The 12,857-nt window shown below is 42.7% G+C and overlaps 1 protein-coding gene across 1 annotated transcript; it reads left to right on the top strand.

The window, feature by feature from the left end:
- The first annotated feature begins 309 nt into the window (after nucleotides 1-309).
- LOC120222123 (casein kinase I-like) lies at nucleotides 310-2,155 on the top strand. The gene has a single exon (XM_039219822.1). It carries the CDS (start codon nucleotides 325-327, stop codon nucleotides 1,306-1,308), a length of 984 nt encoding a protein of 327 aa, XP_039075753.1. The 5' UTR covers nucleotides 310-324; the 3' UTR covers nucleotides 1,309-2,155.
- Nucleotides 2,156-12,857: the final 10,702 nt, after the last annotated feature.

The raw sequence follows: 12,857 nt of genomic DNA, 5'->3' as shown, positions 1-12,857 counted from the left end.
AGTGGTGGCAGCGGTATCGCCCCTTTTCCAGCCCGCGACGTCGCCGTGAAAGCGAGGCAGCGGCGGCCGCCCAGAAACAAGTGGCCCAGCCTGGTAACCGCGAGAAACCCCTCTAAGCTGCGGCCTGGCAAAAGAAGCCTGACTGAGCGGCGGCGATCGGGTTCCCTTTGTCCGATCCTGGGCCCTGTAACGCCTTGAATGAGCCAGCGCTTTCCGTTTCCTGCCGCCCTCCTCCGCAGCCTTGCTCCGTGGACCAGCCCCAGCGGCCTCTGTCTTCTCAGAGGTGTCGCGGCTTGGCCCCAGCCTCCATCTTTGTCTCTCAGGATGGAGAGCAGCAACGGCTCCAAGGCCGAGTTCATCGTCGGAGGGAAATACAAACTGGTACGGAAGATCGGGTCTGGCTCCTTCGGGGACGTTTATCTGGCGATCAACATTACCAACGGCGAGGAAGTGGCAGTGAAGCTAGAATCTCAGAAGGCCAGGCATCCCCAGTTGCTGTACGAGAACAAACTCTATAAGATTCTTAAAGGTGGGGTTGGCATCCCCCAGATACGGTGGTATGGTCAGGAAAAAGACTACAATGTGCTAGTCATGGACCTTCTGGGACCCAGCCTCGAAGACCTCTTCAATTTCTGTTCAAGAAGGTTCACAATGAAAACTGTACTTATGTTAGCTGACCAGATGATCAGTAGAATTGAATATGTGCATACAAAGAGTTTTATACACAGAGACATTAAACCGGATAACTTCCTAATGGGTATCGGGCGTCACTGTAACAAGTTATTCCTTGTTGATTTTGGTTTGGCCAAAAGGTACAGAGACAACAGGACAAGGCAACACATGCCATACAGAGAAGATAAAAATCTCACTGGCACTGCCCGATACGCTAGCGTCAATGCACATCTTGGTATCGAACAGAGTCGCCGAGATGACATGGAATCATTAGGATATGTTTTGATGTATTTTAATAGAACCAGCCTGCCCTGGCAAGGACTAAAGGCTGCGACAAAAAAGCAAAAATATGAAAAGATAAGTGAAAAGAAGATGTCCACTCCTGTTGAAGTTTTATGTAAGGGGTTTCCTGCAGAATTTGCCATGTACTTAAACTATTGTCGTGGGCTGCGCTTTGAGGAAGCCCCGGATTACGTGTATCTGAGGCAGCTATTCCGCGTTCTTTTCAGGACTCTGAACCACCAGTACGACAGCACGTTTGATTGGACAGCGTTAAAGCAGAAAGCAGCACAGCAGGCAGCCTCTTCAAGTGGGCAGGGTCAGCAGGCCCAAACCCCCACAGGTTTCGAAGCATGAATCAAGGATCGGAAGAAGCAGAGCAGACGATCGGAGCAGCATTTGTTTCTCCCCAAATCTAGGAATTTTAGTTCATACGTACACTAGACAGTGGTTGTGAACAACCATTTACTTGGTGTAAAGAACTTAATTTCAGTATAAACTGGCTCTGGGCAGCATTGGTGATGCCGTGTCCCGAGTTGTAGCCGCTGTAATTGTGAATATTAACTGAGAGAGTGAAACATGGTGTTCAGTTTTCTATTGCATTTTTTCAAGTGGAAAAGTTCACTAAATGGTTGACACACACAAATTGGTGGAGAAATTGTGCATATGCCAATTTTTTGTCAAAATCTTTTATTTTGAACTATCCTGCTTTGAGATCTCATTTCAGAACGGCATGAACAGTCTTCACAGTTGTGATGGTTGTAAATGCTCACAATTGTGCGTTCTTAGGGTTTATCCACCCCTGGGGTTTGCAAGTTGTTCACTTAAAGCATTCTTAAAATGGTTGGCTTCTTGTTTGCAAGCCGGCTTGATATGGTAGCTACCAAAGATTCCAGTGTTTGAGCGTCCGGAAGACTCTGCCTGCTTACCTGTGCTAGAAATAACAGCATCTAAAGTGAAGACTTAAAAACTTAGTGACTACTAGATTATCCTAAGGACTCTGCATTAACTCTGTAATGTTCTTGGTATTAAAAAAAAAAGCATATTTGTCACAGAAATTTAGTTAACATCTTACAATTGAACATGTATGTATGTTGCTTAGATAAATGTAATCACTGTAAACATCTATATGATCTGGGATTTTGTTTTTATTTTGAAATGGGAGCTTTTTTGTTTACAAGTTCATTAAAAACTAAAAACCGTTTCTGTAAGGAAATGAGATTTTTTTTAAAACAACAAAAAAATGCCTTGCTGACTCACCATGAAATCAAAATCTCCCCAATTTTTTAAAATAGACTACTTCAAGCCATTTGTTACATATGGTTCCTTTGCGAATCATCTTAGATTTAGTGTTACAACTTTTCCTCCGATTTTTTTATTTAAAAAAAAGTTGTTTTTTTTTTTTTTTTGGCCTGAAGGGGAAAGGCATTCTTTTATTTTTCCTTTTACAATGACTTGCCCGTACAATGCCTAGCGCTGCTGTGGCCAGGAGTTGGTGTTCTGACTCCTGCAGGGTCTCATACTTAGCAGCGCTGGACCAATTGTGCAGAAAGATGAAAGCGTTAAAGGGTTTAACTACCATTCTGTAGCTTTTCTTTAAGTTCCTGGTTGATTTGGCTTTGAGCAGATTGATTCTTAACCTTGGAGAGTATCCCTCCAGGTGAGGTTCCCGTGATCCCTGGTCCTCCCCACGCCCCATTCTTTTCCCTACATTCTCTGTGCGCTTCCTCTTAATCTTAAAGACGCTCTTCTCTTCTTTCCGACCCAATAGAAAGAAAAATTTATTGACCGTAATTCTTTAAATAGTGTAATTTATTCATTTATAGCATGTCAGGATTAGTTAAAAGAACCTTTGTCTGTAAATGCTGCCAGGAGCCTGTTGTAAATGTAGGTATTTTGTAAAATAACCTTGAAACTGTAAATTGACAGGTTTGTTCCGATTGTGTCAGGTTTGTTTTCTTTCCTTTCTCTTTTTTTTTTAATCTACTTTAGCAATAATTAATTCCACGCTCACCACATTCTGCTATTAAAGAATATATTAGCACCCTCCCACTGCAGACATCTTAATGAGTGCGAACTTTTGGGGTAGGCAGCTTACTTGTTTCTTTTCTATCCACCCATGTCAGTTAAGGTATTTGTTTCTTGACTAATAAACCCTTTGATACTTTTAGCCAGAAATCAGTCTCATAAAGCTATTTTTGAGTATAGTTTGTGTAAAACAAAAATGTTTAGCTTTGGGGGCGCCTGGGTGGCTTAGTCGGTTAAGTGTCCGACTTTCGCTTAGGTCATGATCTCGCGGTTCATCGGTTCGAGCCCCGCATCGGGCTCTGTGCTGACTGCCAGCTCAGAGCCTGGAGCCTGTTTCAGAGTCTGTGACTCCCTCTCTCTCTGACCCTCCCCTGCTCACGCTGTCTCTCTCTCTCTCTCTCTCCTAGAAATAAATAAAACATTTAAAAAAAAATGTTTAGCTTTGGTAATAACTTTTCCAAGCTGAACTCCCTCTAGCAAGATATTTTTCAGTGCTTTTATTTACTATGCACTTAGACTATGCACTTTTTTCTGAAATATTTTTGTAACACTTAACTTTTTTGTATTTTTGCCACTTGAAAAGGTTGTGGTGTAGTTGGTCTGTAATTAAGTTGCAGATTTAAAACTGCTGTTAGCTTTGTAAATCAAAATATAGGTGTTCTTGTCCTGGTATATCTTCATTCCATCTGCAGCTGGAGCTGGAATCCCATTGATCTTCTAGCTACCATTCATTTTCTTCACAGTTCACAAAAGAAGAATGTGAAATTCAGTGAATGCTGTTACTAATCCTGTCGGGAGATGAATCTCATTTCACCAAAATTAAATTATGTTTTTACACTAAAATGATGATACAAGTTGATGACACATCACTCTGAAATTGGAAGACCTCACCACTTAAGGCTCCGCAGTGGCTTAATCAGCTGAACTCTAGGTTACTACTCTACTTGGTTCACCCGTCGGTGGGTGCAGTTTTTTTTTAATGTTGGGAGATGGCCATTCTAACTACTGTTGAATGTCTCTGTTTTGGGAAGGTATAACAAGAAAATAAAAAAATATATATGAAGGGAGAGACTGCTTATCTCCTCCCTAAAAAAAAAAAAAAAAAAAACTTTTTTAAAGAAATAAAGAAATATTTGTTGAGTGAATGAATGATGAATGAATGAATCAAGAGTAGTCCAGGCAAAGGGAACAGCATGTGCGAAGATCCAGGGATGAAAATGTGTGTGGTTTATTCAAGGAACCTAAAGAAGTCCTTAGGAGAAAGATTAAAAGCGGATAATGTCTCCAACTGAGTCAGGCAAGGCAGACGGTAACCCGAGGGTGAAGGACACTGGAGTCCAGAATAAGGATATGGAATTTTAGAGCAAGGGATATTCACACCAAGGGCGGGGTGTGATCATAGTTTGGCGTCATCATCGTTGGCAGTTGTATAGGAAATGGATCGGTGTGGGGGTGGGGTGGGAGCGGGGGTGAGGGTTGAGGACTGGAGGCAGAGACACCAATTTAAGAGGCTGTTGGAATGCGGTGGCAAGAGGTGACTGCCTCAGACCAATTTGGGCGGTGACAGTGGATCTGGAGAGAGAGAGAGAAGTGGAGAGGTCTTTTATTTGGGAAGTAGACTCAGAAAGCTCTGATGACGAGCCAGAGGGAGGAGGGGTTTTGATGAGAGGACTGTGGTCATCTGTGCTGACCACTGCCAGGAGGCCAAGGTCACAAGGACTGCAAAGTGTCTATTAGTGACAGGCAAAGAGCATCTCCGTGAAAAGCAGGTGGTCACAAGTCCACTCGAAGCACAAGTGACAAGTGGGGAGTCTGAGGAAGAGGAGGTCCACAAAGCACCTGACACCTAGGAAGCTCTCAGTACTTACCTCCCTCCTTCCTCCTTTTCCCGTACTTTTTTAAGTAAGCTCTACACCCAACGTGGGGCTCGAACTCACGACCCCAAGATCAAGAGTCGCACACTCTACCGATGGAGCCAGCCGGGCGCCCTCTCCCTTCCCTGCATTAATGATGTTGCATATCTGCAACAGTATTGCTGATTAAAGTCTAGGTAAAGAAAAAATGTTCAATGAAAATAATCCCGTGTCGCCAAATATTTACTGTTCCTTTGGTATTGAGTTTCTTAAGGTAAAATATTAAATTCAAATATTAATGAGGAAAACAGCTGGTGCTGAATATTCAGGCCCCCAGAGGAACACATTAATGAATCATTTTTAAAGCTGGACAGCTTCACCCTTGATCGGTTCAAGGAATAGGAACACAGTCATTTCTCAATTATTGTTTTATAAAATGAATATAAATTTCCGATTAGTCTGTTCCTGAAATGGAAACAGCCCTTTCGCATTAGAATAATGAATGTTTGTTATAGGAAATTCAGGCATTAACCTAGCATATAAAGAAGAAAGGAGATACAGGGTTTCAATTTTGCAAGATGAAAAACGTTCTGTGGATGGTCAGTGCTGATAGTTGCACAGCAATATGAATGTACCTCATGCCAATCTACATACACTTAATAGTTAAAATGGAAAATTGTATGTTATATATATTTTACTATTTAAAAAGTAAATCACTTTTTAAAAAAATTGTTGGGGCGCCTGGGTGGCTTAGTCGGTTAAGCGTCCGACATTCACTTAGGTCATGATTTCTCGGTTCGTGGGTTTGAGCCCCGCGTTGGGCTCTGTGCTGACTGCCAGCTCAGAGCCTGGAGCCTGTTTCAGAGTCTGTGTCTCCCTCTCTCTCTGACCCTTCCCTGCTCACGCTGTCTCTCTCTCTCTTTCCTAAAAATAAATAAAACATTAAAAATAATAATAAAAAAATAAAAAATTGTTAAAATGGCAAATTGTAAGTTACGTATATTTTACAATTTAAAAAATAAACCATTTTTTTTAAAGAAGGGGATGGTTGGGGCATCTGGGTGGCTCAGTCGGTTAAGCATCCCACTTCGGCTCAGGTCATGATCTCGCAGTCCGTGAGCTCGAGCCCCATGTGGGGCATCGTGCTGACAGCTCAGAGCCTGGAGCCTGTTTCAGACTCTCCGTCTCCCTCTCTCTCTGCCCCTACCCCGCTCATCCTCTGTCTCTCTCTCTCACTCTTAAAAATAAATAAACATTAAAAAAAGAAGAAGCAGACGGTTGGAGGGGGCGATGGATGAGATAGGTGATAGAGACTGAGGAGGGCACTTGTTGTGATGAGCACAGGGTGATGTATGGAAGTGTAGAATCACTATATTGTACACCCAAAACTAATATAACACTGTATGTTAACTAACTGAAATGAAAATAAAAACTTAAAAAAATAAGAATGGGAAGATCACCCCCTAATCCCACTGTGTAAGTTAGCATAGAGAACTCATTACTCATTCATTCAACAGATATTTATTGAATGCCTGCTATACACCAAGCATATGTCTAGGTGCTGAGAATATATTAATGGGCCCACAACATCCTCCCCTCATGGAGCTTCCTTCTAATGGGGGAGAAAGAAAACAAACAGGGGAATATGTATTGTGTCAGATGGTGACATGTGCATGATACAGAGGAAAATAAGGCAAAGACAGGAGAAGCGGAGTGATAAAGAGGTTGTAATTTTATACAAGAAACGCCTCGTTGATTAGGTGCCGTTTGAGCAAGGATCTGAAAGAAGAGCGTTCCAGGCAGCAGGGATCGCCAAGGCCAAGGTCCCAAGGCAGAAGTAGGTTTGGCATCTTCAGAGAACAACCAAAAAAAAAGCCAGGGCGGCTGGACTAGAGTCCATTAGGGAAGAGGAGTAAGAAAGGAAGTCAGAGGGGCACCTGGGTGGCTTAGTCGGTTAAACGTCCGACTTTCGCTTAGGTCATGTTCTCGCGGTTCGTGGGTTCGAGCCCCGCATCGGGCTCTGTGCTGACTGCCAGCTCAGAGCCTGGAGCCTGTTTCAGTCTGTGACTTCCTCTCTCTCTGACCCTCCCCTGCTCATGCTGTCTCTCTCTCTCCTAGAAATAAATAAAACATTAAAAAATTTAAAAAAAAAAAAAAGAAAGGAAGGAAGTCAGAGAGGTATGGAGGAGCACAGATCACGTGGGTCTCAGAAGATCACTAAAGGGCTTTGACGTTTACTCTGAGGGAGGATGGAAAGCCCTTAAGAGTTTGAGCAGAGGAGGGACCTGATACTACTTCAGTTTAAAAAAAAAATCACTCTGGCTGCTGCGTTGAGATCAGACCGAAAGCGGGCAAGGCAAGAAGTAAGGAGGAAACTTAGGCTATTGCAGTAATGCAGGTGGAAGGCATGGAGGCTGAGACCAGCATGGTGGCCAGGAAGCCGGTGAGAAGTGCTCAGACCGTATGTATATGGAAGGCACATCCGACATTTGCAGGACTAGATACAGGCAGGGGTAGATCTACACTTTGTGTGGCCTAACGCTTATATAATTTGGAGGGTTCTCTATTAAGAAGGTACAGGGGCACCTGGGTGGCTCAGTCGGTTAAGCGTCTGGCTCTTGGTTTCCACTCAGGGCATGATCTCAGGGTTCCTGGGACCAAGCCCTGTGTAAGGCTCTGAGAGTGTGGAGCCTGCTTGGGATTCTCTCTCTCCCTCTCTCTCTCTCTGCCCCTCCCTAGCATATGCATTCTCTCCCTCCCTCCCTTTCTCTCTCTCTCTTAAAATAAATAAATGAACTTAAAAAAAATTGTTTTTAAATGATGGGCTGCCTGGGTGTCTCAGTCAGTTGAATGTCCAACTCTCAGTTTAGGCTCAGGTCATGATCTCGTCCTTTGTGAGTTCGAGCTCTGCACTGACAACCCAGGGCTTCCTTCAGATTCTTTCTCCCTCTCTCTCTGCCCTGCTCCCACTCTCCCTCTCTCAAAATAGATAAATAAATAAACTTACAAAAAAGAAGAAGGAACAAAACTAGGTACAAAAGTGAATATTTATTTCAAATGCAAATAGAAATCACAGTACATTACAAATTTATAAAACCTGACAAATTCCACAAATATCAGAAAATTTAGAAATAATATTAACTTCTGACACACCCTTACAAGGCCTTTGGTCTATATTGCTGATTGCATAGCATATATCCACTTGTCCATATAACGATTTTATACTATTGTTTATAAAAGAATAGAAATAACTTTCTCCCCTAGCATAGTTGACCAAAATCTGGTTTTAATGTCATTCTTATTATTGATGGAGTATTTAATTGCTATTGTGATAATAAGACAGGTTTTCAGGGTGCCTGGGTGACTCAGTTGGTTAAGCGTCCAACTTCGGCTCAGGTCATGATCTCGCAGTCAGTGAGTTTGAGTCTTGCATCGGGCTCTGTGTGGACAGCTCAGAGCCTGGAGCCTGCTTCGGATTCTGTGTCTCCCTCTCTCTCTCTGCCTTCCTCTGCTCATGCTCTGTCTGTCTCTCTCTCTCTAAAATAAATAAACGTTAAAAAATTTAAAACAAATAAATAATTTTTAAAAATTGCCAAAAACACAAAACTGATCTGAAAATAAAGCATTTAGGGGCTCCTGGGTGGCTCATTTGTTTAAGAGTCTGACTTCGGCTCAGGTCATGATCTCACGGTTCGTGAGTTCGAGCCCCGCGTTGGGCTCTGTGCTGACAGAGCCTGGAGCCTGCTTCGGATTCTGTGTCTCCCTCTCTCTGCTTCTGCCTCGCTCATGCTCTGTCTCTCTCTCTCTCTCTCTCAAAAATAAACATTTAAAAATTTTTAATGACAAGAAAGCATTCATACAGGCAATTAGAGTGCATTTAAACATTGGCACTGAGGGGCGCCTGGGTGGCTCAGTCAGCTGAGCATCCGACTTCAGCTCAGGTCATGATCTTACAGTTTGTATATTCGAGCCCTGTCAGGCTCTGCTCAGAGCCCAGAGCCTGCTTTGGATTCTGTCTCTCCCTCTCTCTCTGGCCCTCTCCCGCTTGTGCTCGCTCTCTCTCTGTCTCTCCAAAAATAAATAAATGTAAAAAAAAAATTTTTTTAATAAATAAAAATTGACACTGCATTGTATGAGCTGTGTAATTGTGTACTCCAATACTTGTAACATTGCATACACTGATTTATTGATTCATATTTTTAGGCTTTCTGTGACTGGAACATCTGTTTCTTCAGGCTAGTTCGCTGTGTCCGTGACACTTTGGTGCTCCATTTCGTGTGCAAGTGCCAGGTTCTATCAGAACAAGCTGAGTCAGATACGCGAAAATATGATCCCATATGTTAAGATGCATAAAACATGCAAATTCACACATAGAGATGATCACAATTTGTAGTACTGCCACAGTCTTGTGTCTTGCAAACATAGGATTTTTGATAACTTCTAGTCCACAAGATTCCCATAAAAATGTGCTATGACCACCATGGAAAACAGTATGGCATGTCCTCAAAAACATAAGAAAAGAACTACCACATGATCCAGCAATCCCACCTCTAGGAGTATATCCAAAAGAACTGAAATCAGGATCTCAAAGAAATACCTGCACCCCCATGTTCACTGCAGCCTCGTTCACAATAGCCAAGATATGGAAACCACCTAAATGACTGCTGGTGGGTAGATAAACAAAATGTGATACACACCCAGTGGAATATTATTCAGCCTCAAAGAAGGAAATACTGGGCGCCTGGGGGCCTCGGTCAGTTGAGCATCTGACTTCGGCTCAGGTCACGATCTCACAGTTCGTGAGTTCGAGCCCCACATCGGGCTCTCTGCTGACAGCTCAGAGCCCTCTTTGGATCCTCCCTCTCCCCCTCTCTCTCTCTCTCTGCCCCTCCCCTTCTTGTGCTCTCTCTCTCTCTCAAAAATAAACATTAAAAACTTTTTTTAAAAAGACGGTAGAGCTCACATTAAGCGTTCTTACCACAACTGAAAAAATGCACGGTGCCTTTACAGTTGTGTATGCTGCTGCATTACTGAGTACATCAGCGACAGGAGAGAACCCCCATTCCAACGAGGCAGCACTGAATCCTCCATACATAGTTTGACATGTCTGGTGAATGGAAGAATTTTTCACCACCTAACGTCTGGCTCTGTACACACCAAACCTCGTTTCTCCTCAACTGTCCATACTTCCAGTACTGGGTGCTGTAGGGAAAGTTAGTACCAAGATAAGATCTTTGTCCCTACACCATTAGTCAGTGTGGTGTGAGGTAAGAATATTCCTAGAAGCATGGGGCGCCTGGGTGGCTTAGTCGGTTAGGCGTCCGACTTTCGCTTAGGTCATGATCTCACGGTTTGTGGGTTCGAGCCCCGCGTCGGGCTCTGTGCTGACTGCCAGCTCAGAGCCCGGAGCCTGTTTCAGTCTGTGACTCCCTCTCTCTCTGACCCTCCCCTGCTCACGCTGTCTCTCTCTCTCTCTCTCTCCTAGAAATAAATAAAAAAAAAAAAAAAAAAAAAAAAAAAAAAAAAAAAAAAAAAAAAAAAAAAAAAAAAAAAAAAAAAAAAAAAAAAAACAATATTCCTAGAAGCCATTCCTATACCGGTGTGACCAGCAATAACCTGCAAGTGACTCCAAGCCATGTAAATACACCTGATCAAACCCAAAATAAATGTAAACCTAGTTCAACCTCCCCTTTATATGACTCAAAATGCCCACAGCCGCCCAATGCCAACCCCACGGCCAGAGCAAGAATGACCCAGGGGAAGTTGGAGGGGAAAGAGACAGCTGTCTGAACTGACTGCAATTAATTATTAATTACTATTAAATTAAAAATATTTCACTTTGGCAAATTTTACAAACGCATGTAGTCACATGATTCCACTGTTAGGGCCTGGTAAGAAGCTGCCACCAGTGAGGAGCCCCTGATGCTTAAGCTTCATGAACTTCACAGTGAACTTGGTACTAGATGTGGGGCATGAGAGAAAGAAAGGAGTCGGAATTGGTGCCCAGGTTTTCGGCCTGAGCAACAGGATGAAGGGAGTTACCATTTACTGAGATACAGAAGGTGAAAGGAAGTTTTCGGGTTGAAAACTGAAAGTTTGGTTTGGGAGAGGAAAAGCATAAGATGTGTGTGAGACAGTTAAGCAGAGCTACCCAGTAGGCAGAGATAGGAGTCTGGAGTTCGTGGAAAGGGTACATTAGGGAGACAACAGCCCAAGGACTGTATTTGAAGCTGTGAGATCGGGTATGGAGTAAGGAAAGAGAGAGAGAAAAGAAGTGGACCATGATGGAGCCCTGGGAAACTCTACCGTTGGGGACGTTGATGAAAGAAGTCAATGGGGGCCAAAAAAAAGAAAAAAACCAAAAAACAACCAGGAGAGCGTAGGGTCCTGGAAGCTAAGTGAAAAAAGTGTTTCAAAGCAGAAGGAGTGTTTAAATCTTTCAAGTAACGTGAGGACTGAGAATTGAACGTTACACCCAAGATTGAACGTTCGCATCAGTGATGATGGATAACTTACCATGAGTTGTCTAGAATGAGGCGAGAAAATGAAAGGAGCAGAATCACAGATGTTCAACATACTTGGTGTTTAAAGACCTGTTTTTCTCAGTAAAAGCTCTTGGGATTCTTCCCTACCAGCATATACAGATCTACTTTATTATTATTTTTAATATACTTTATTGTCAAATTGGCTAACACACAGTGTGTAAAGTGTGCTCTTGGTTTGGGGGTGGATTCCCGTGATTCATCACTTACAACACCCAGTGCTCGTCCCAACAAGTGGGCTCCTCAGTGCCCACCACCCACTTTCCCCTCTCCCCCACACCCTACTCTATTTTTTTTATTTTTTTTGTGTGTTTTTTTTTTTATTTATTTCTAGGAGACAGAGAGAGAGAGAGACAGCGTGAGCAGGGGAGGGTCAGAGAGAGAGGGAGTCACAGACTGGAACAGGCTCCAGGCTCCGAGCTGGCAGTCAGCACAGAGCCCGACGCGGGGCTCGAACCCACGAACCGCGAGATCATGACCTAAGCGAAAGTCGGATGCTTAACCGACTAAGCCACCCAGGCGCCCCAGAAGAAGAGCTTTTCATGTTTATTTCCATTTGTATTTCTTCTTTTGTGTGACAGTTGAGGCCTCTGTCCATTTTTCTATTTGAGCATCTGTCCTCTTTTTATTCTAATCAATTTGTCAGGGACGCATCATACATGTTGCAAATATTTTCGCCCAAATGTTGTTTGACTTGTAACATTATTTATGGTGTTTTTATAGAGTTTGGTTTTTTTTTTCCTGCGTGGTCTAAGCCATCATTGTTTCCTCTTAATGGTTGCTGCTTTCCACATCACAGCTGATCGTTTTTTAACAAGAGCCACAGAAATAGATTTTAAGATTATTAACCCAAGGCATAGAGGAAACACGTTCTCTTTTCATAGCTAATCAGACATCTGCAATGGAGACAAAATTGCCCCTCCCCACCCCCAACCTCAATCAAGACGTTTCTCTTTATATTATTGGCAAAATCTACTGCCTAATTGAGACTTCTGCGTATTCAATGAATGTGTCTGTGTATTTGGCCTCACAATGCCCAGGAGCTAATAGGACCATGTGCTTTCTCTAACAAACACGAGAACAGACATGAGTAATACAGCTATTATGGGCTTTCAGCCCTTTTGTAAAATATAACATTTGCAGCGTGCAAATTACATAAAATGGTAATATGCGGTTTTCTGGGTTTGAATGCATTTCAGTTCATTCCATTTATAAAGCAGCCTTGAAATAAAGTAATTCCATTCCCAAATATTTTTTTAAATGTGACTTATCTTTAAAGCTCTTTAGGTAAGATGTTTTTGCCTTACATGAGTTAGAAACCGCCACTGGTCCATTAAATGCGGTTTCCACGTATGTGAGTATCGCAAGTTGGACTTTATTTTTTAATTTTTTTAAATTTCAGGTTCTTATTTAAATTCTAGTTAGTTAACGTATGGTGTAATATTGGTCTCAGGCGTAGAATTTAGGGATCGATCACTTACAT

This window comes from Hyaena hyaena, unplaced genomic scaffold (assembly GCF_003009895.1).
Source record: "Hyaena hyaena isolate Hyena2069 unplaced genomic scaffold, ASM300989v1 scaffold_840, whole genome shotgun sequence".
In the NCBI taxonomy this organism is placed as follows: Eukaryota; Metazoa; Chordata; class Mammalia; order Carnivora; family Hyaenidae; genus Hyaena; species Hyaena hyaena.
This window is presented reverse-complemented; position numbering and strand designations above follow the sequence as displayed.